This window comes from Hipposideros armiger, unplaced genomic scaffold (assembly GCF_001890085.2).
Source record: "Hipposideros armiger isolate ML-2016 unplaced genomic scaffold, ASM189008v1 scaffold_707, whole genome shotgun sequence".
NCBI lineage: Eukaryota > Metazoa > Chordata > Mammalia > Chiroptera > Hipposideridae > Hipposideros > Hipposideros armiger.
In genome coordinates, this window is record NW_017732057.1 from 541,926 (window position 1) to 566,331 (window position 24,406).

The window sequence follows — 24,406 nt, forward strand, 5'->3', positions numbered from 1 at the left end:
CAGTGAAACGTCGGAAGCGAGGAATACTTCAGCATGAGAGACAAGACGTTTCCTTCACATTGAAAACCATTAGCTGCTCTGCTTCCCCACTGTTTTGAAATCCAAGACTAATGCAGATCATATAGGTAATACTGTGTCTTCACAAAAGTTAATTAAAACCCACAGTACTCATCAAGTCTATAGTTACAAGCTTCTGGTATTTAACCTTAGAACATCACTGATGTAATAATAGTGGTTTGAATTAACATTCACCTGACTTGTACAAGTTGGTTACATGACTTGTGGATTTAATATTAACACTTAGGTGGTGTTAATATTAAAATATAAGGTAGTCAAGGCTCTGAAGCCAGAGTTCTGATTTTCTGCTGAGACCATTACAAAAAAAGAAACCTGTTATATAATTAGAATACCTCATGATAAAAATAATTAAAAGCCTTAGGCTAACGTAAAAAATATTAAAGACGTACTTTTCTGTTCAAACTGATCACATCAACTCTGTAAACTTAGAGGAGGAATCTAAACAACAGGTCACAGACAGCTCCTGGCAGTTTTTGCATATTTATTTGTAACTAAAAGCTTATTTCAGCAATCTAAGCTTTCTATGGCCTAATTCAAATTGATGGAACAAAGTAGGGAGTGAAGACAGTATCCAGACTAAACAAATAATCAAAGATTTACTCCATTACCTAGATGTAAAAAGCAAATGTAGAGTTTCTTTTGTTTGATAGGAAATATTTCTGGCCTTGGGTGTTATAGATAATTTTTTTTTCTTTTAAAATTGTTTCTTTATTTTCTACAATAGCTACTATTCATTGGGCTCTGTGGATCAGGATTTGTGTCTCTGTCTTCAGTGAGCCATTTACAACAGCTGACTAACTCACACAGACATCAGACATACAATTGAGGTTTTTTAAAATAGGTGAGGGTACTTGCAGAGTGTAAAGTGAGTACCACGGAGGCTGCTTCCTACAGGAGTTGGGTGGGGGTGGGGGAGCAGAAAATATGAGTCAGGAAAAGCTCCATGGAACAGAGGAGACGTGAGCTAGATCTTATGGGATAGACAGGCTTTGTTGAGGTAGGGTTGGGAAAAACCATTGAGATGGGAAGAGAAGCATAAACGGCATAGAGAAAGTGCCCCTCCCCCCCACCTCAAAGGCTCTCTGGGAGCACTTCAGAACAATCAAGAGAGAGTCTAGCAAAAGCAGAAACAGGACTCCATAACTGGATGGACTACAGACAATTTATTAATTACTGGTAAGTCCATTTTTTGAGGCCTAAAGTCAAGAAAGAATCAGCTGTTATGCTCAGTAGTATTCCCCTGTAAGCACAAACAATAGCCAATAAGGTAAATGTTATTATCTTTCATGTTACAGATCAGATAAAAGATGGCCAGGAAGCCTGAGAAACTTAAAGACTCATGATAACCCTGTAAGGTCATTGTTCCCAGGTTCATGTGGAGCTCAGAAAGGTGAAATGATTTGTCAACAATATGACACCTCACTGAAGGCTGAGTCAACTTGAGCAAAGGTCTGCTGATTCCTAGTTCTCCGTTCCTTTCCCTCCAAACCCACTGCTGCAGAAAATCACAGGCCCACATCCTCCACCTCCCCTACTCAGGAGAAAGACACCACAGAGGGTTGTGTTTGCATTTTACAGATTCCATTTCGCTAATTTAAAATGCTGAGGTGGTCAACTTGTATCACTTCTGTTTCCCAGTAATGTTTAACCTTAAGTTAAAAAAAAAAAAAATCTAAGAGATAAAAGAGCATGTTATCTGGCAAGTCCATTCCACCCCCAGTGGTTATTAATTTCGGAACACATCTGAATTCCTTGTCTGTGGCATATGCTTGAGTAGAGGAACAGACAGCTCCTGGTCAGGGTCAGATTTCAAGTTCTTATTTGTTGGTACCAATACAAGGTTTCTCTCTGGCGTCAACTTTTGAGATCATCCCTGAGTACAACTTGGTGTCTGGAGATCCCCAAAGGTGCCTCTGGTCATCATTCTCTTCACAGAATCACAGTTTCCTTTCTCAGCCAAGAATCTGCTGAACTGAGCTTTGCTTTTGGAAACAACTTTTCCCTGAGACCTGGTTGAAAGCAACTTGCTGGTGCCACACTTCCCACCATGGAGGTGAAGAACTTTGCGACTTGGGATTATGTCGTGTTTGCAGGCCTGTTTATCATTTCCTCCGGAATTGGGGTGTTCTTTGCTATTAAGGAGAGAAAAAAGGCGACTTCAAGAGAGTTCTTGGTCGGAGGAAGGCAAATGACTTTTGGCCCTGTGGCGTTGTCTCTGACAGCCAGCTTCATGTCCGCTGTCACTGTCCTGGGGGCCCCTTCCGAGGTCTACCGCTTTGGGGCCTCCTTCATGCTCTTCTTCATTGCATATACTTTTGTCATCATCTTCACATCAGAGCTCTTTCTGCCTGTGTTCTACAGATCTGGCATCACGAGCACTTATGAGGTAAGGCGAATCCTCCCTTATTCTTTACTTTGGGAGGGGTTGCTGTTTTTTCTCCATTTGAACATTTTTTTTTAATTCTTGCTTTTTTTCCTCTAATAATATACATCCTCTTGGTGATAACACATTGTACAAAAGAACGCTCACTTATTTTCCAGACAGTTACATAAGGGAAAAATATTGCAATAGTATTGGGAAAAGCTTAAGCTTTGGATACAGACACACCTGTTCTTTCATCTGTAGAATGGGAACAATGACGTCAACCCCATGAGACTATTTCAACGAATAAATGAGAACCTGTACATGCACACCTAATGCATTGCCTAACTTGTAAGAGATTTTCAGTGAAAGAGAGCTGAAGTTATTTTTTGTAATATCATGCATGTTGTCATTTTCCAGGTAAGAAAACAGAGATAGCACAGATAAATGACTTAGTCAAGGTTGAATACTGGATACAGCTTACTGAGAATCATTTTGTGTTTCTCTTTCCATCAGATAGTAGAGCTGAGCACTTTAATGCAAATTATTACTGTGCTCCAATTTTTAATGGGGAAATGATAATGTTTTTGAAAAGCTAGAAAATATTTTAATGGGAAGGAATTGCTAAATGATACAAACATGGGGATTATTTTAATGAGAGGAAAAGGAGGCAGCAGTGTTTTAACTTTGCAATAATTCGCAAGAAAAAATATCATGTTAAAATACAAATTTGCATGCCCAGTGTTTTAGTGTGATTATTAATCAGTTTCTATGAAAAAGATGTTTATTTTCTTTATCCATCTTCATCCCTACTAAGTCACAGCAGAGGACTCTTACCAGGCCTGTTTCTTTGTTTTTAATTCTGTAAGCTAAATGATTATAAAGAATTACTCTAGACTTCGAAAGGCATTCAGGCAAACGAATATTTTCTGGCAGGTTTTAGAACTTATGATTCCACAGATTATCATATCTTAAATATCCAGCATCAACCTTCTCGCCTCCCAAAAGAAGGTAATCAAGGATTGGATCATTCAATAGCTACTACCTGGGATATAGATTCAAGAGAAAATGATGAAACTTATGCTTAGTCTTAATATATATATATATATATATATATATATATATATATATACACATAACCCCATTGCTCATTAGTGTACTTCTAAAAATATAAATATATTCTAGGTTTTTCCATTCACCTATTAAATTTTGAATCCCAAAGGCATTGCTAGCATTTTAAAAAGAATTGCTTGGTGGATTGGGGAAGGGGGGTTGTCACTTTGTGAGGGGTGAAAATTATAATTATTGTATTGTTTTGTACATCTAAAATTAATAATAAATAAATAAATAAATAGGAAAAAAGGATTGCCTAAGTAACTGCTAGGAGAGAGAGAGAGAGAGAGAGAGAGAGAGAGAGAGAGAGAGAGAGAGAGAGAATGTGGAGTCAGAAAATTCAAGTTCAATTTTTAAATTCATTGCTTCACAGCAAGATGACTTTGTGAAACTTACTTAACATTTATCAGCTCCAGTTTTCACACAGAAAATAATAACTCTCCTCTTCCATGAATGTTAGGTTAAGTGTGAAAAGGCTCTTTAATTATAGAAAAAATACCCAATATGAAAAATCACTTTTACTACTAACCATACCTTCAGTAAATATTCATGAAGCACACTTCTAGGCCCCAGAGAGAAAGCACTGGACCAAATCGCTGTCCTTGTGGAGCGTAGTGTATGGCAGGGAAGGGTAGTCAGTAAACATACTATATAACAGAAATGCATATGCTGTTTAACTGTATGCCGAGTACTGCTTTAAGTACTTTATATGTAGTAGCCCATTGGGCCTTAAAATAATCTTTTTAGATAGGTGTTATCATTATCATCCCCATTTAACAGACTAGGAAACTAAGGCACATAGAGTTAAGCAATTTGCTCAATGTCACGCAGCTAGCAATTGGCAGTTTTTCCAACCTGATCAGTCTAACTTTTGAGATTATATGCTGCATCACTATGCTATCCTGGCTTACTCAATACAATAGAGAAAAAGTAACTAGGATAAGGTAGAGAGAAGGAGAGCTGGTGTGGGTGGAGAATGTCAAGAATTCACACAGGGTGGATCAGTCAGGCTTCAGGGATAATAAGGCAGTTAAGAGGAGGCCTGGAGAAAGCAGGCAATTACACCATATGAGGGAAGAACATCCCAGCCTGAAGTAGCCACGGATGCAAAGGCCCTAAAAGAGGAGTGTAATTGGCATGTTTGAAGGAAAGCAAAGGTATCAGTGTGCTTGGAGAAGAGTGAGCCAAGGACAGACGTGAAAGACGAGATCAAAGAGATGGAAAGGCCCAGTTACACAGGATGCCACTTGCAGTGACAGCGCTGTCAGGCAGAGGAAGTGCTTTGGATTTGTGGGCAATTTGATTGTCACAATGATTGGGGGGCACTGCTGGAATTTAGGAAGCAGGAGCAGGACCACCAGATGTCTTGCCGTGTGTAAGACATGCATATATAACGAGTAATTGTACCATGGGTTTAATAATTTTTGAATGCCCTCATACTCAACACCTACTGCAAATAAAATGTGCAGTACTTTGCCACCTAATAATATTAACTTTTTAAAATAAGAAGTTATACACACACTATAAATTAGTATATTTTTCCCAAATTAAAATGAAATAAAAACAATGTCTTAAAATTATTAAAAAATTTACTGTGCAATCCATCTATTCCATATGTGCTGCTTAATACCTACTTAGCTTTAACTGGTTTTAGTAAAGTGGTTCAGTTATTACATTAAACCAACTGCAAACATGTGACCGAGGAGATTTGAAACTCTCTTTTAATGATTAAATTAGTGCAGATATAATAAAAAAACCATTTATAATATCAGTGTCTCTGTGGGACACACATGGGTTGAAGAAACTAATTGCCTGTTTTAAAATGTATCTATATATGGGAATGCCTTTATGATGACATTATAATACATGAATTTAGTTTACAAACTTTGTTGTCCTCTATATGTTTTTAATTTTTTCATATCTTAATAATAAGAAATCAAGATTATGAAAAGTACGTATGGGGATATTTTGAGATTGCCTCTTGCTTTATAAGAACTGGCAGTGTAACATAAAAGTTAAAAGCATAGACTCTAGACTCAGTCTGTTGGGCTTTGAAAGCTAGCTCTGCCACTTGCTAGCTGTATGCCTTTGAGAAAATTAATTAGCTCCTCTGTGTCTGATTTTGACATATATGAAATAGTCGTAATAAAAGCACCTAGCTCAAAGGATGTCTGTGAGGAGTAAATGAAATATATGCAAATACTTTAACACAACCTGGTAAACACCACCTAAGTTTTATATTATTATTGTTGTTTTTAGTGTCTCAAAATTTATACTTCAACTCAATCTCTCTATAGAAGCTCAAATTTATGTTTCTTTGTTCATCCAGCATTCCGTGTTACCTATCCATAGATATTCTCTCCAGGGTCTTTTTAAGTACGAAAGACTGAAAGAAGTAGAATCTATTTCTCCACCTCTTGTGAATTGGCCCTGTGATGTGTTTTGGCCAACAGAATGTGGCAACAGTGATGTGTGGAACCTAACCCTGATTAAACTCATAGCTTCTGCCATTCTCTCTTAGAATGCTGTCCTGATATCGCTATGTCAGGTAGCTGGTCAAGTTGGGCTAGCTTCTGGGGCATAAGTAGAAACACAGAGGAAAACAGAGGCACCCTAGCCAACAGCCAACATCAACGACCAGCTGTGTTAGTGAGGCCATCTTGGATCTTCTCACCCAGCTGATCTTCCAGTTGATTGCAAACAAACGAGAGTTCTGGGGAAACGAGTAGGGGCAAACCCAGCCAATTTTCAAAACTATGAGGATTAATAAATCCTTGATTTTTAAGCCCATGAGTTTTGTGGTGGGTATTCTACAGCAATAGCAAACTGATTTATTTATTTATTTATTTTAATAACTAACTGATTTAAATGCTTTGTATTCAGTGGGATTTCAAGACTAAAATATGCCATCTGTGCTACTTTATCCCATGTTATAGCATAAGGATTTGTTCTCACCCTCCAGTTATAAATTAGGCTCAGCTCATTTGCAATATTATATATTTTCATTAGCTCCACTTGGACAGTTTATAATTAGTCTTATCAAGTTGTCTCCACTTCAGTTAGTTATTTCTTTGTCTATCTTATCATATACTAATAAATCCAGTCTATTATTATTTACTCTTCGCACTACTTTAGAGGCTGGTGCCTACCTGCTCTCTTATTTTGCTAGGACTTCTTAAACTAAATGACTTCCTAACCACTTCTCTTTAATCCAAACCTTTGCATTGTAATAATGCACAAGGTACCACTTCTCTACATCTTCTTCTATAGTGGTTTTAAGCATTACAGGTAACTTTTTGTTTTTTTTTTTTGGTTTGGCAAATTGTTTTCCTTTAGTTTCTCCTTTAAATTACATTTGTGGCATTATAGTAGTTATATTTAAATTTTGAGAACTTAGATGTGTAGGTATAAGATATCACTATTGAATATTATTTTAGCATAGTAAATAATGTTACAAAATGTTTGTTGTGAAATGGACATTTAGAATCTTATAAGGTCTGAATCAATGTTATGAAACCTCTAAGGTCATTGTAAGGATTGACTTTTACTGTCTGTGAGATGGGTCATTACAGTGTTTGGGCAGTGGAGTGACATGATATGATTTGTATTTTGAGTATTACACTAGCTGAATGTTGAGAATGATTATAGGGTTTTGATGCAAGGGGTTTAGTTAGGAAGCTATTTTTTGGTAAGAAATGATGGTGTTAGTGTGGCAACAGAGGAGATGATGAAAGTGAGTATATTTTGAAAGTGGGAGGTGGTCACCAGAATTATTTTATAAACTGGATGTGCACAGCGAGAGAAAGAAAAGAGTAAAAGATGGCTTCACGTTATTTGGGCTTCAACCAACATGAAAAGTGGATGGGCTGTTCCCTGAGATGGAAAAGAATGTGGCTAGAACAGGTTTGGGGGGTTGAAAATAATCAAATGTAGTGATGGTAAATGTTACCTGTGAAGATCAGAAGTATGCAATGTTTCTGTTGAACTTTCATATTACTGTGTAATAACTACATACATACCAAAGATGACCATTGAATGAGTGAGTGAATACACTAAAAGAATGAGTGAATGTATTCTTTCAGAAGTAGAATTATGTAGTTGAAATAGTCTCTCTTGTTTAATGGATGAGAAACAGGCTTAGATTAAAGAGTAAGCTGGTGGCAAAGTTCAAACTAGAATTCAAGGAGTCTTACTCCTGATCCAATGTCCCCCCACCCCCACACAACCCTCCTCGAATATATTTTTTTCTCCATACTGTCTCTCTACTTTGACTTAAGATAGGAAGAACATGGATCAGACAGTAGAGGGTGTAGAATATCAAGCCTGGGATGTGCACTTTATGTCAATGATGGAGTAACATTGAAGATTTTGTGAAAAAGAGTGACATGAACAGAGCTCTGTTTAGGAGAACTAATGTGGCCGATGCGTGGTTGATGGAATGAGTAGGAAGAACTGGCATTTGGGACATCAATTAGGGAGCTACTGCAGTAATCTGGAAAGACGAAATGAAGGACTGAAGTCAATTTGGGGGAAGTAGGATATAAAGGGAAAAGATGGCTTCAGTATATCCAGTAGGAAGATCTCTGCATTTTTATTCTCATAACCCATATATCTTCTCTGACCATCATGAGATGCTTGAGCTACAATTGAGCTTTAATATATTTTTTACTTTAAACAATCCATAATTTTGTCTTGTTCTCCCAGGTATACGTATATAGAGCATAAAATCGCATTATAAGAGCATAAAATCACATTATAAGACCAAAGCACTAAACTCAGAGAAATACCAAGAAAATGAGAACTTTCTCAGCAGCTCTTATGTAAAACTTGCTGATTACATGTTCTCTCTGTTCTTTCTAGTACTTACAACTACGATTCAACAAACCAGTTCGCTATGCAGCAACAGTCATCTACATTGTGCAGACGGTAAGGGTAAAGGGCTATGGCCGATGTGGAAATGGGGGGTGACAAGATACGGATTAATTTCAGGGGGTAGTTAATTCATTTAAGGAGAGACTTAATACTAAGAAGGAAGTACTTTCTTCCAAGGATAGTACTTTCAAGATATGTGATTGCATCAAGAGTTGGACATTGCATATACCCCATACATACGTACAAATAATAACAAACCAATGTATTGGGTTGTCGGGAAAGTCATGACACATTTTTGCATTGAAAAACATAGAAAAATACATCATGACTTTCCCAAGGACCCAATATATCATAAGACAAAAAGGGGGGGGGAGGAACATTTTAAAAATGTATTTCAACTCTTATTTAACCTATACAAGTTGCTTTGGGTATGAAGATATTAAATGGCCTGTTAACTGTTTTTTCTTTCTTTCCTTTTTTTTTTTTCCTCACTAGTTAACTGAGTTGAACCAGAAATACCCGTTTTTCTGAAAATCATTTTAAGACATTATTTCCAAACCAATACTCCCACTTCCCCTTTCTGTACTCCTCTCCTATCTCCCAAGCTCTGGGGTGTCCTCATGTCACCTCAAGGTTGCCTGTGGCACACCATTGGTGTGTTTCCTATGACTCATGAAGTACTTCCTGCTAAAATATAAACTTCTCATTTCTTGGTCAAAACTCCCACTCACTGAATTTGAGAGAGAAAAGAAGGAAAACAATGCCCCTTGACCTGTCCATGAATTTCTACATGGTGAAATTCCATTTGAAATAAAATGGGGCTGCACCCACTTCCATCAGTATAGCGGTTGTAATTCTGCGAGTTAGATGGTGTACTCATTGTGTTGATCATCCATGTTGTTAGTGTTCTCTGCACAGTACTTTTTCCTCACAGATGCTTTCCATCTCCATTCTAAAACCCATATTTCAACAAACTGCTAAAAATGTATTTGTGTCATTGTGATATGTGTGTAGGGAAAGAGGAGAGAAGGGAGGGTGACTCAAAAGCTTAACTTGAAGCCTATTTTTCTATCCTTCATAAATATACCAAATCTGGCCATAAAATCTTAAAATTGCCAGCGATCTTAAAAGCCCAACCCCTTCCTCCATCTAATACATATATGCCTTCTGAAAACTAGTTACAGTGGTCAACAAATTCAAAATTAGAGTGGATGGGAATGAAATGCTTGGTGAACACGTTGAAGGACATGCATCTCTAAGGTCCATAAAGAATCTTCTAGGCAGCTTTCCTTTCCTGTCACTTCCCTCACTGTTCACCTAATCCTTATTTCTCCACCAGATCCTCTACACAGGAGTGGTGGTGTATGCTCCCGCTCTGGCGCTCAATCAAGGTGAGTTATCAACATTCCTTGGGTATATTCCACCATTTTTTTTTATTGCATTCTCTCCTTGAGAAATATACATAAAACACCTGGGGGAGACATTCTTGTGTGTAGGGTGTCCTGGATTACTGTAGGAGTCACAACATAAAGTTCTGAAATTGAACATTGAAAGTATTGTGAACAATAAGTTACTTGATTTTGCCCACATGGTTTGAAACACTTACTTTGATTGTTGTTTGTTTGTTTTGTTTTTTAATCACTAATGATGGCAGTTTTGGTGTTGTATTATGGACAACCTCTAAGTAAGGTCATCTATAATATATGGTGATTTATTAAAGTAGATAATCTGAGTACAATAATAAAAGGTGCTAGTAGTAATTATTTCAAGATTTATATTTGACCCTTTTGAGAGAATAGAAACCTGGAAACAAAAAGGAAAATAAAAGTGAAATAAATTTCATAATGATACCTATGATGTTGGAAGTCCTCAATATTTAACTTAATCATGCTGTCTACTTATATTGAGAAATACTGGTTCATGGTTGATGTTTAATTGATTTCAAAGTACTCAGACTAACTTTGTTAAGAAAAAACAAATGCAAATAACTGGCGTATAGTTTGGAAGCTCCAGAATTTTAGGAGGAAAAATTTGGTTTTTAATGTTACATGAAATTTATGGACTGGGTTGCGGTATAATAATATAAAAAATAATTATTATCAGAGGTCAGAAAATTTAATGAGAAAACTCTAATTTGACTTTAATTTGCCCACAAAGAACACTGATAAAAATATTGTGACTTCCCTTATAAAGCTTGCTCTTTTATTTTCCTCGAAGAAACTTTTTTAATCTTTTCTCTTTTTGTAGTGACTGGGTTCAATCTCTGGGGCTCTGTGTTTGCAACAGGAATTGTTTGCACATTCTACTGCACTCTGGTATGTATCTAGCTGTGAAAAGGATTTAGCACTATCTCCTAATATGGGATAAGGGCAAATCTCCAAAAACAAGGCGTCTAAATATAGCAGAAATTGCTATTCCAAAATTAAATAAAAGTATGCTGGCTTATCTGTTACAGCTTCCTGAGATAGGTGCCGTTGTTTTATTTAAAACTATTTTTAGTATCAACCATTAGTGGAATTTAGGCTCTGAGCTCATTCGAGAAAGTCACGGCTAAGAGAAGATTTAATGAAAGTACTATCTCCTTGATCAGAGGATTAGGTGAACAAATGCAACCTCTGAGGGAAAAAAAAAAAAAAGCTCATTAATAGTGACTATAAACCACTGTCTACTGGTTGAAAAATACAAAATGCCTGTATGCGTGACCAAGGATGGCTGGTATTCTATAAATCCGAGTGTTCCACGGATTGCTCTTTTGTCTCTTATTTATGGATAAGTTTAGATTACATTTAACATTTGGATTTACACATGCTCAGTTTTTAATCAAGGAACCTGGGTGGTATTTGCAACATATGTGTGTACTTGTAACATTTAGTTTAGTTCAACAAACATTCACTGAGCTCCTATTAATTGCCATGTTCTGCAATGGGAAGCTTTATTCTTCTGAGTTATTGGCACCATAGACAGAGGCTGTAAGTAACCAGTTAAGAATATGGCAGTGATTCCCAGATAGTTGAATTCTCTTTTCTCCTCTGTAGAGAAAAATAAAATACTTGGTATATTATCATGTAGCAGACCATATGTGTATTTTGGCATTATGTGCATACTACATACTCTTTTAACATATGTCATTATAATATGAAACTTAAAAATATCCTTAACTCCTTTCTTCATACTTGGAAATTTCCCTACTTGTTTGCCCCACAAAGTTTTATCTTAATTTGTTTCCATTCCATTCTCACTACCATACCATTCTATGCCAGACACACATCCCCTCCCTAAGCTAAAAATAGCCTCCTGCTCCTTAAGCATCTGGCCTTATCTGTCAGATGAGTTGCTCTGAGGTACCTGCCCATAGAATGATAACTAGATGTATTGCTGGGGACCCTAAAGGCAGATGTCTTAGCAACAACAATGGAAGCCAGAAACAGCGGAATAACATCCTCAAGGTGTTGAAATAAAACAATTGTCAACCTATAATCGTGTATTCAGCAAAACTATATTTCAGGAGCTGACTGTCGAGAACCAAGATCATTTACCACTAATATATCTTCCCTTGAAAAAATCCTAGAGGAAGTGCTGTGGGAAAAAGAAATATTATCCAGTTTTAGATGGAAGAGTGATGATAAGATAATAAAATAATCAACATTTAGTAAGTCTGGTCAATACAATGTTGGGTGCTTAGTGACAATAATATTAATACATTTATAGTATAGTATAATTTATATAATATAGACTTATATATTATATATGACAATTTATAATATAAAATATAATAATAATTGTTATTATTCTATATAATTTTGGGATTAAGAAAAGGAATAACCCTTAATGGGACAATAGAATGTAAAATTGGGAAGAGAATAATCAGACATAAAGACTTTATAATTCTTCAATTGACTTTACTTAAATTTAGACTCTAAATTTATAATTTCATGGTAAAATTTCAAAGGAACCCATTTAAATAAAATGGTCAAAGAGGAAAATAGAATTAGAACAAAACAAAACCTCAACTCATTTAAGCAAGAAAGGAAAAGAGATAAAAAGCCTAGAGGAAGTAGAACAAATAGAAACCAAAAAGTTAGATGTCAGAAATAAGTCTGGATATTTTAATAATCACAATAAGCTAAAATGAACCAAATTTACTACCTCTTAATTGGTTTCAGTGTTTCTCTCTCCTGCATGCCGCTGTCAGATTCATCTCCTTAAAACATCCATTTTTCGTCATGTCACTTGACTGACTTAATTCTTTTTGCTTCCCATTGCTTACAGGATGAAGTATAAGCTTCTTAGCCTAGTGTTGGAAATCTTTCATTATGTGAATAAATACACCCATCTAATCTCTTCCCCTCACACCTGTGTTCCATTTCTCCTCTCTCTAGCCAGGTTAGAAGCTTCAATGTCACACCAAAATGGTGGCTTTTTATCTAACACTTTTGCTTGTGCTACAGTCTTTTTACACCAAGAATCCTGTGGATGCACAGCCTATCTAAGATAACCAGTGGAAGAGGTTAAAACAAATAAGAAGTGGTTTCTGCCATCCAGTGGTTTGCAATCTAGTGAAGTAAGCACTAGGTTCCAAACAACACAGACTGATTAAATATTGAAGTGGCACTCAGGGCACAATCAGGGTTATAGATCAGTGGTGTGTGTGTGGGTGTGTCTTACTGTATGAAGGAGTCATACAGTCAGAGCAGTTTTTATGGTGGCTGTAATCTGTCTTTCAATGAACATTTGATAAAGTGGTTTGTTCTCTTGCCTCATGTCTAGGTGAAGTTCAGGCTTATGCTTGTTTTTGCATAACTAATGTGAAGTGGTCTCTGAAAACTGAGGTCTTTGACATGTAGTCTTCATATTACTAAAATATGATGTTGATATTTGGAAGGCTTAATGTCTTTAAAGGAAATAAAAATGCCACCATTTGTGAGGTGGGAGGTAAGATATAGGTTATTTTCAAATCAGGATTTGAACAGAATATACAAATAAAGTGTCTCTAGCAGGAACTTTATTGTCTTTTTTAAAAATTGCATTTAGATTTTAATTTTAAAAAAAATGATGGGACAACCCCAATATCATCTTTCTTCTCAAGATAAAGATGAAGACTGTCATCTTTTCACAGAAGTTTTTGACACTCTGGAGGAGTAACTGAGGAAGATAATTCTATTATTTGTGTTAAAAATACCATGTCCTTTTATTCTCATAGTGCTATTCATTTTCAAAGCACTTTTAAATATATCTCTTCATTTAATCTTTGTCAATTTCCTCACTCCACCCTCACCATCGCCCCAAGGGATTCTATATCTGGATTATTCTAGCAGCCTCTTCCCTTCCTCTTTTCTTCTCCACTAGAGCTGTACATTGGAATCACTTGTGTAACTTTCACAAAACGCTGGTGACTGGGTCTGACCCCAGACCTCAATTTACTCAGACTCTCTGGTGATAGGGCTCAGATATTGTTTTGTTTGTTTGTTTGTTTGTTTTCCAATTGCCCAAGTGACTCTAAAGGGGAGCCATCTTTAATAACCATAGTTCTAGCCTCTGGCCCAATCCCACTGTCCTATGTTCTATTAGATCCATCCTTTTGAAACTGTGCTTTGCTCACTTCACTATGTGACCATCTTCCAGCTTTTAAAACTCTTTTTTCCCATGGATATCTAGACCCTATCATCCTTTCCTAGCTCTTTTCTTCTTTTGAAGTATTCTCCCACCTTAGTTTTGCAAAATTTATTTACCATCAACATTTACAAAAAGAAATCTCCAGGTGTCCATTCCAAACCTGGGTGATTATCCTCAGTTCCCTCGCTTCCTCATCACATGTATTCAATTAATCACAAACTATGTTAAGTTTTACTTCCCAAATATCTTTCAAATCCATCAACCTCTTTCCATCTCCACCCTACCTCAAACTGCTGTCATTTTGCATGTGAATGACTGAAATAAACTCTGAGCTGCTCTCTCAACTCCTTTTCTTCTATGATCCTTGCAATCCATTGTCCACACAACCACTGCTGAAACCACTGTGAAACAAATAAAAGCTTTCATCATATTAGATATCTCTAAAGCTCTTTTATTGCTCTTGAGAAATAATTTACATAGCCTTGTCAAAATCGGTGCGGTTCTGGCCCCTAGCAAACTCAGACACCTCCCTTTAGGCACGCTATCTGTATAATCTAGCTTCCTTCATTTCTTCAGGCCGCCACACCTCTCCTTCCTTCACACATGCTGCTCCCCTTTCCTCTCTGTCCTCTGTCCCAGCTAAATCCCTACGAATTCTTCTGAGTTTAGCTCAAATGCCTCTTTTCTCAAGACCAAGTCAGGATCCCCTGCTATATGCTCCCATAGTACCCTGTCCTTCTTAATAGAGTTTTCCACAATTTTAAGTAAATATATTGTTGTCTAGTATCTGCTTCTCCCTCTAGATTATAAACTCTGAAATTAAGCAAGAAATCTGTCTCTTTCATCTACCATTTAATTGCATGCTTAACATAATACTTGGCACATACAAAATATTCAGCAACAATGCTGAAAAAAAAGAAAGAAGGGAAGAAAGGAAGGCAGGAAGGAAGGCAGGAAGGAAGGAAGGAAGGAAGGAAGGAAGGAAGGAAGGAAGGAAGGAAGGGAAGGTAGGAAGAGAGGGAGGGAAGGAGGAAGAGAGGAAAGGAGGAAGGGAGAGAGGGAGAGAGGAAAAATATAGATCACATTTAGCAGGTAGGTGGTGCAGAATTGGAAGAGTTGCAGCCTTCATTTTTAAGAACTAACGTCCATTCTCTCCATTTCAGGGAGGATTAAAAGCAGTGGTGTGGACAGATGCATTTCAGATGGTTGTCATGATTGTGGGCTTCTTAACGGTTCTCATTCAAGGATCAGCTAAAGCTGGTGGATTTCACAATGTATTAGAGCAATCAAGAAATGGATCTCGACTGACTATATTTGAGTATGTCCTATGCTACTTTATCATGTTGTATAAAGATTTAGCTGCATGACCTCATCACCCAACATTATATCTGGGCACCAAAAGAGCATCTTTGTTCACTCACTTCTCTCTGCCTTGTAGCTTTGATGTAGATCCTCTCAGGAGGCACACATTTTGGACAATCTCAGTGGGAGGAACTTTTACGTGGCTCGGGATCTATGGAGTTAATCAGTCAACCATCCAGCGATGTATTTCTTGCAAAACAGAAAAGCATGCCAAGCTGTAAGTTATTAATAAAGAGACATTTGTATGTTTTCTCTGCCCTTATTGGGTACTTATTATATATGCTTCCTAGTGTGAGTGTGTGTGTGTGTGTGTGTGTGTGTGTGTGTGTGTGTGTGTGTGTAAGAAAAACAGAAAACAGAAAGATTCATTTACCTTCCCAACAATATTTTGAGGCAGGAATTACTACTCTCATCTCAGCAATGCAGTGGTAGAGCTGAGGTTTGAACTTATGTCAGTCTGCCTTTGCTCTCCATCATTTGCTGCCTCCATTTTTGGAGAAATAACTAGATTAAATTATGTGCTGTGGGTAGCGATGCAGAGGCAAGCCACACATATTTCTCACAGTTTCTGTGATGAGATGACCCTTATCACTCATTTGATTCAGCATGTGGTTTCTGCAACTACTGTTTTTCTTTTGATGGATTTGCCTTTAAGATTTCCAAGGACAGATTTAAAAATAAACAATCCCAAGGTCATGAAGCAGGTCATAATGGAGCCTTAGCCGCTCCAGCTCTTGCCAGGATAGCCTTGCCAGGCTGCTTACGCTGATGGACTCCAGCAGGCACACAGCTTGTCAAGCCTTTGCCAAGCCCAGCAAGTCATCCGAAGCTCTAGAATGGGGACCAAAGAAAAGTATACGCTCTTTTGCAAAACCGGTAGAAATAAACTAGAACTGCATGTAAAATGGGCATTTCATCCTCATTGCTGCTGTCCAAAGTTTCAGCCTCCCCTGACTTGTTGGGATACCGTCAGTTTTTCTTAGAGTAAGAAACAGTCACTATGAATATTTCCGCAAATGATTTTAAAATACTTTCAGTACAGTTTCTTATTTATACTGCATAGGAGATATGATTGCCTGGACATGGTTTACCATTTTGTAACTTGAATTCTGAAAGAGAATATATTACTTTATATATTTCACACACTCTCAGAAGGAAGGAGTAAAATCACTACCTAGAATTCCGTCAGTTCACCGATAACATATTTATAGTCTACTACAATAAATAATATTAACAAACCCTCCACACACATGAACATCACTTTATCAAATAGGTGAATTACTGAAAATGCATTTAAAATCAAGTGTGTCTTTGATCTTAAAATTCATATAAAATTAAAACTCACTTAAAAGCCTGCTTTAAAATAAACTAGAATTGACTATATCTGTGAAGGAAAGAAACTTCTGGTGCAATACATAACAATTCTCTGTTAAATCGAGTCTTTTAAAAATCTTATGTGTTTGTGGAATATTTTTTCTTGCGAACATGCCTAATTTTCTCCCTGTTACTACAATAATACCTGAAAGTTGGGAAATATATCTATTTCACCATTTTCCCAATGTATTAGAACAATGTATTAGAACAATGCTTTGTGCTTATTACTTATCACTTATTAAACAAAGTAATGCTTAAGAAGGTCATGCTTCTATGTGTGTGTGCATAAGCACGTACATGGACACACATTATGCATGCACTTAATTGCTTGGCCAGAATGCTAATTACTCACTAAAGACAATGTCATCTTAAGCCAGATCTTCCTGATACCTAAGAATAATATCACTTACTAAGTCTTTTTTAGATGTGCTTTGTGGAAGCTGACTTGGACTCCTTTTGTTTCTAGAGCCCTGCTTATCTTTCAGGACTGGGGTAGTAAATGCTATGCATTGTATTAAATACCAGTAAGTGCTATGAAGGAGGGAGGAGGAGCTGACGCAGGTTATCAGGTCCCTTCCCAATACCACTCCGCTTCCTGGCTAAGATGAGCACATCCACACATAGTCACTTATTTTCCATTCCCATTGTTTATTTTTTAAATATGCCTTATCACAGCTAAGATAATCTCATTTATGTCATTTCAGCAATTATTACCTGCCTCCAATCCCAGAATATCACCTCCAGGAGAGTGGGTTCTGTGTACTCACAGCTCTATCCCAAGGACTTAGAAGAGCCTGGTACACAAGGATGCCTAATACATATTTTCTGAATGAATCAATAAAATGGCTTAAATTAAAAACAAGTGAATTAACTTTGTGGAAGATTAAAGTAGACTTCTAATGAAAAATCAATTCATAATGCAAGGAGGACTTTAACATTCTATTGGGCTGTCGGAAAAGTCATGATGCATTTTTGCGATGAAAAACAGAAAAATACATCATGACTTTTCCAACAACCCAATATATAATTTTGCCATTGATTTCTCATTTCCCATATTGACTGGTGAAGTTTTTAAATTATTATGGATAATGTATGAATGTCCTCTATATGGCTGTATAACCTCCATATATTTTTACAGAGTGTACCTTAGTCAATCCGCATATTAGTTCTACAGTAAGAAGTAAGGCAGGTGTGTTACACTGGTTTTACAGATGGTATAAGTCGTTCAGTGTTAGTGACTTGTTTAAGGTCAGGTAGTTGTTAAGGATAAAGTGTTCTGACTCTAGGTTCAATGCTCTTTTCCAAAAAGAAATCATGTAAAGCCTGTGATCATATTGTAACGAATTTCTACCATTCACTCAATTCAATCATTTATTACCAAAAATAGAACAACTTATGCCTGCTATGTGCCAGCACTATTGTATGCTCTGGGCACATAGCACTGTGCACTGTGTTTGAGTTGAGGAAACAGATTATAAGTGAATACATTATACAATGTCAGGCAGTGATAAATGCTTTAAGTTGTAAAGCAGTATAAGGAGTAGAAAGAGATGAAAGAGCAAGTGGCTGTTTCGGATAAAGAGGCTCAGAGAGGCCTCCCTAGGAAAAGGTCTGAGTAAAAGCTTGAATGGAAGGATAGCCAGAGTACAACCAATGCAATGAATAGGAATTGATCACTTTATGTATCAGTTGTATTCCCAAAAGGCTATCTCTAATTCAAGCCCCTGCAAACAAAAACAAACAAATGAAACTTCAAGATAAGCATTGTTAGAACACTCCCAGGGAAGTAACTTCTGAGATAAGACCCTTTTCTAATGTAAATCATGTAAAATGAAAACTTATAAATGGGATATTTATTTAACATATTTGCTTTATAAATGAATACTTTGATTTGAGGTTTTTTTTGAAAGTCAGATACACCTGTACAGTACGGGTTTTAGGGGACTTTGAAATGAATATGTGTCTTCATAGTTGAACATGGATGCTTCTGTTTCCCTTGAAACAATGACTGAATCCAAGAAAATGCCCACAGTTGCTCTCTTGGTCCCCCTGCAGCTACCTCCAGAATAAGATTATTTATTCTCTCAGACCGATGTAAAGCCAATCTACTTTCAAATCCTCCACAAGATTAAGAAAATGAGTAACATGTTGACTTTCAAAGGACAATAATGAATACAAAACCCTGGAATACTGGAAAAACACTCAAATTGGAGTTAAGCATATCTGTGTGTTGTACAATAGAACAAAAATAGTTGCTCCAAAGAATATGGGAAACATGACTTTAGGCTTTTCATACTTTTTATCATCTTAAAAAAAAACACTTAAATTTCATCTGAATTAATTTCCAAAGTGAATATTTTCAAAATTCATCTATATCTACATTTATCTCTTCATCACTCTAAAAGAAAAGATGCTGGCTTTTTGACAGTTTCATGAATTGAGTGGAGGGAACATCACTTGAAGTTATATGAGTGACTGTTACGTGAAATTTCATCTAAGAAAATAGATCTCATACCACACATTGAGGCTTTGCAGAAAAACTCCTAATTTCAACAGAAAATCCATCAAAAATCTATCTCCTTCAAATTTCGTCTAAGAATCGGTCTAAGTCGGTCTAAGAACATAATGTCCCCAACCCGAAAAAAAAGCAGAAGTATAAAATGCAGTGATTCTTGAAGCCTGTAGAATTTTATTTTATAGCAAGAGGTCAAAAAAAAACTTTATCTTGAGCCTTCGGTGATGACCTTCCCATACTGTAATACAGCATAGAGGCTATCAATAGACTCGTGTGTTCTTTTCTAGAGCCTTGTACTTCAACTTGTTGGGTCTCTGGATCATTTTGGTGTGTGCTGTCTTCTCTGGCTTAATCATGTATGTCCACTTCAGAGACTGTGACCCTTGGACTTCAGGCATTATCTCAGCACCAGACCAGGTACATTCTCCCTTGGGGCCTGTAGGGATGGCTGAAATAAGCATGCTTCTGGCCATTGATGGGTAATGTGGAGTTTTATTTTTCCCCTGTCCCTCTAGCCACTTTTCATACCCCAAAGACTTGATTTCTTTCCTCTCCTCTTGGGTAATATCACCACATATTAAGTTATACTATGAGGGAGTGACATGTAAAGAAGAAGGTATCTCACCTTATCATTGAAGACAAGGCCTGGAGCTAGGGCAAGGCTGAGGAGTGAGGAAGGTAAGCTGGAACCCATGGTTTTGGTTGTCAGTGGTACCTTTCAACTCTTTTTTTATACATCTCAAGGTTGGTTAATTATGCTTTCACCTCAAATCGAATAAAATGACCCTTATTTCTACAATGCTTCTGCTCATGTCTTCTCATCATAGCTTAAACAACACCACCCTCTTATATTACATGAAGCATACTCTTAAAAACTATTGGGTTGTTGGAAAAGTCATGATGCATGTTTGCAACAGATGGCACTAGTTCATTTTTGGAAGTACTAGAGTCATTTGCATCTATGTTATTGCCATGTCATTTGACAGCTGACAGTTCTAGCTTCATTCTAAAAGAAAAAAATTGAGCATTTGTTTGAGTTTTGGAGATTTTATAACAAGTCGAAGATGGAAGACCAAACTGTGCATTTTTGCCATATTTTACTGTTTTACTTCCATAAAGGGAAGAATGCACATCAAGCTTGTGAAACGTTTCATAAAGTTTATGGTGACAATGCTCTACAAGAATGTCAGTGCCAAAGATGGTTCACGAAATTCCGTGCTGGTGATTTTAATCTCAACGATGCTCCTCGGTCAGGGCGGCCCACTGAGGTTGATGGACGACAAAATAAAGGCATTCATCGAGCCAAACCCACATTACACAACATGAGAGATTGCAGAAACATTGAACATCCATCGTTCATGACCACCTGAAGAAGCTGGGATATGTAAGCAAGCTCGATATTTGGGTTCTGCATGAACTCAAAGAAGTTCGTTTGATGGCGCATATAAACATCTGCAATATGCTCATTAAATGGGAGGAAAACGATCCTTTTTTGAAGCGACTGACAACTGGTGATGAGAAGTGGATTGTTTACAACAATGTGGTGTGCAAACGGTCTTGGTCCGGACATGATGATTTACCTCAAACGACATCGAAAGCAGACATTCACCAGAGGAAGGTTATGCTCTCAGTGTGATGGGATTTTAAAGGTGTTGTGTTTTTGAGCTCCTACCAAGGAACCAAACAGTCAATTCAAATGTGTACTGTCGGCAATTGGACAGTTTGAACGAATCTGTCATCCAGAAACGTCTAGAGCTTGTTAATTGTAAAGGAGTTGTGTTCTATCGCAAGAACGCGAGACCACACACGAGTTTGATCACCTGTCAAAAATGATTGGAGCTTGGATGGGATGTGTTGCTACGCCCACCATACTCGCCTGACTTTTCACCATCAGACTTCCACTTGTTTCTCTCTCTTCAAAACTCCTCGCATGGTATAACAGTCAATTCAGATGAGGCTGTAAATCAGCACCTTGCTCAGTTTTTTGCAAGTAAAGACAGGTCCTTCTATGAATGAGGAATTATGAAGCTCATTGAAAGATGGCAAATTGTTACTGAACAAAACGGGCAATATATCATTGATTGATCTTTGTTCTTTATATAAATAAATGACCTTTGAAAAACAGACAAAATACTTCATAACTTTTCTGCAACCCAATATGTATGGAGAATATGCTCAAGACAAATAGTCATCTCCCCTCACTTCCCCATATTTTCTACTGTCTCACTCTGTCCTATGGGGGCTTCCTTCCCACAAATGTCACTATAGACTAGAACCATAACACCTATATTCCCTGAAGATCTGTTTTAAGCATTTGTTTTCAGGGTTTAATTGCTAACTTTAAGGGTAAACAGGCAAGACAATAGCATACATGGAAACAAAACAAAAGTTTTAAACGTTTCTAAACCTTCTAAACTTTGTCCAATCTTTTTTCCTAATACGACTGTCTCTTTCCTACCTTCCTTCCTCCTGCCTTACAGCTGGACCTCAGGTGCATGGATGGGATCCATCATAACCTCATTTGCTAGCATCTAACAACCTTTAGTCCATGCAAACTCTTCTATTGTTTATTTATTCTCTCTCTCTCTCTCTCTCTCTCTCTCTCTCTCTCTGTCTCTCTGTCTCTCTGTCTCTCTCTCTCTCTCTCTCTCTGTCTCTCTCTCTCTCTCTCTTTCTCTCCCTCCACACCTCCTTTTGCTAAAAAGCTATATTCCCACCTTGCAGACCCTGCTGATGAGACCACTAACCTTATCCTCTTTTGCCTCCTCTGCAGCTGATGCCGTACTTTGTCATGGAGATATTTGACACAATGCCTGGACTGCCTGGCCTCTTCGTGGCTTGTGCCTTCAGTGGAACTCTGAGGTTAGTATACTGACACAATGCTGCTGTGATGACAACAGTAATGACAATAAGGATGACAAGGGTGGTGGTGCAGTAATCGTCAGTACTTACTAAGTACTTACTGAGCACTTACTGTGCATCAGCTGCTTGGTTGAATGCTTTGTTTCTATGTGCTCATTAGTTGCCACACTATATATGCCACTGAAACTTTGCTCATATTATCTTCAGTTTATAGATAAGAAAAGTAAATTTAGCAAGGTAGATAACTTATGCACGGTGACATCGTAAACTGCAGAGGCAGCAGGTAAGCCTAGGTCTGCCCCTACATTAGACCTCTCTGTTTATTTCCTCAGCCTGTCTGATGCCAGCTACACCCACGATTTCATATCCCCTTCACACAAGGCAGCTCACTCTGGTGGCATTTCTCATTCAGATGCAGTATCTCTGCAGATCCACCCTTTGCAATTCATTCTTCCTGTCTTCAGTAGCACTCTCAGGCAGCTGATAACTTCCATACCCCACATGTAGACATTATCCTAAATACAAGATTATTCATACATTTATTCTGACAAATATTTTAGAAGGTTTCTATGATGCCAGGCACAGTTGGTGGCAGTGGGGGTGCTGCAGAGAACAAGACTGACATACCTTTACCCTCATATAGAGTTTGCATTCTAATTGACATGGAAGATGGATAATATAGAGGCAAACAAAATAAACAAGATATTATTTGATACTGACAAATAGTATAAAGAAAACAACCGAGTGATATCCTAGAGATTGGTGAGGCCTGTGGGTTCTGTTTTTAATAAGGTCTTTAGGGACCTCCTCTTTGAGTAGGTGACATTTGTGTTGAGGTCCCAAGGATGCAAAGAAGCCGACTACATGAAGAGCACAGGTGGGAACCTTTACAGGCAGGAGGAGGGGGAGAGCAAATTCCAAGGCCCCCAAGAGAGAAACTCTGGGAGATTTTAGGAACAAAGAGAAAAGTAGAAGCATAAGGAACTGGGAGGAAAACGGATGGGCATGAGTTTGAAGAGATGTGCAGGCATCAGGTCATGAAGAGACTTGATGAAATTGTAGAGTTTGCGTTTTCAATTAAATGGGAAGACATGAGAAGGTGTGAAGCAAGGGAGTGGGTGAGTGGTGCCATACAAGCGAAGGCTCAGCCTTCTATGTAAGGAAGGGACTATAACAAAACCTCAGTGGTGAAAGTGAGGGAGTCGTTAGGAGACATTTGTCTTGATCTAGGTGAGAGATGATAGTGACTTAGAGAAGGGTAGGGGCAAAGTGTTGAGAGCAATGAACTAAAATATTAAGACAGCGTCATTACTTTCCTCTAAGCCAGTCCCAGGCCTCTATGAATCAGAGACTCCGCTGGCGGGAAAACCTTATTTCCCTTCCTGGAGCTGAGTTTGCAAAGAATCAATTACAGTTTTGGTCAAAGGCCAATTTTAACATAGGAAAATGTCCAGGGTCAAAATTCTAGCAGCACCAGAGGATAAAAGTAAAAACATTATATCTTATTCCTCAAATCCCTTTTCTCACCCCACAGAATTAACTACTCTTACTAATTTCTTGTGAATAAATCAGAAAATGTCTTTTCTCATGTAAACATACAGACCTTTTAACATACAAAAAGAGATCATGGTGTATATACTGTTTCATTTCTTTAAGCTAATGTAATTTAGAAACCTTCCACAACAGTAGGCCTACCTTATTTTTTTTGATCTGCTATAATTTAATTGACCAGTCCTTTAACGTAAGGCATAACTAACAATGCTTATGTCTTAGTCTATTTGAGCTGCTGTAACAGAATACTGTGGACTGGGTGGCTTATAAACCATGGAAATATATTCTCACATCTCTCAACGCTAAGAAGTCTAAGGTCCAGGCACTGGTGTCTGATGAGGACCTACTTTCTGGTTCAGACATGGCTGTCTTCTTGCTGTGTTTTCACATGGCAGCAGGGATGACAGAGCCTGCTGGGGTCTCTTTTATAAAGTCACTGACCCCATTCATGAGGGCTCCAGCCTCATGACCTAATCCCATCCCAAAAGCCCCAACTCCAAATACTATCCATTGGAAGTTAGGCTTCAACATGTGAGTTTTGGTGGGCCACAGTTATTCATTCAGCCCTTAGCACATTGTATTGTACATCTTTGTGCAATTGTGCAAGGATATATGTAGGCTACATTCCAAGAACTGGAATTACTATGTCAAAATACATATTCATTTAAACTTTTTGTGGACACTGCTAAATTGACCTCCAAAAA

At 37.5% G+C, this 24,406-nt stretch overlaps 1 protein-coding gene across 1 annotated transcript in view; it reads left to right on the forward strand.

Moving 5' to 3' along the window:
* Positions 1–1,751: 1,751 nt before the first annotated feature.
* The window catches only part of SLC5A12 (solute carrier family 5 member 12), a 43,930-nt gene continuing 21,275 nt past the window's right edge, over positions 1,752–24,406 (forward strand). Inside the window, exons 1-8 of the mRNA XM_019627099.1 lie at positions 1,752–2,464; positions 8,414–8,479; positions 9,765–9,816; positions 10,673–10,740; positions 15,202–15,356; positions 15,477–15,617; positions 19,577–19,706; positions 22,063–22,151. Coding sequence (XP_019482644.1) covers positions 2,126–2,464; positions 8,414–8,479; positions 9,765–9,816; positions 10,673–10,740; positions 15,202–15,356; positions 15,477–15,617; positions 19,577–19,706; positions 22,063–22,151 — 1,040 coding nt within the window. The 5' untranslated portion in view covers positions 1,752–2,125. The remainder of the gene's footprint in view (positions 2,465–8,413; positions 8,480–9,764; positions 9,817–10,672; positions 10,741–15,201; positions 15,357–15,476; positions 15,618–19,576; positions 19,707–22,062; positions 22,152–24,406) is intronic.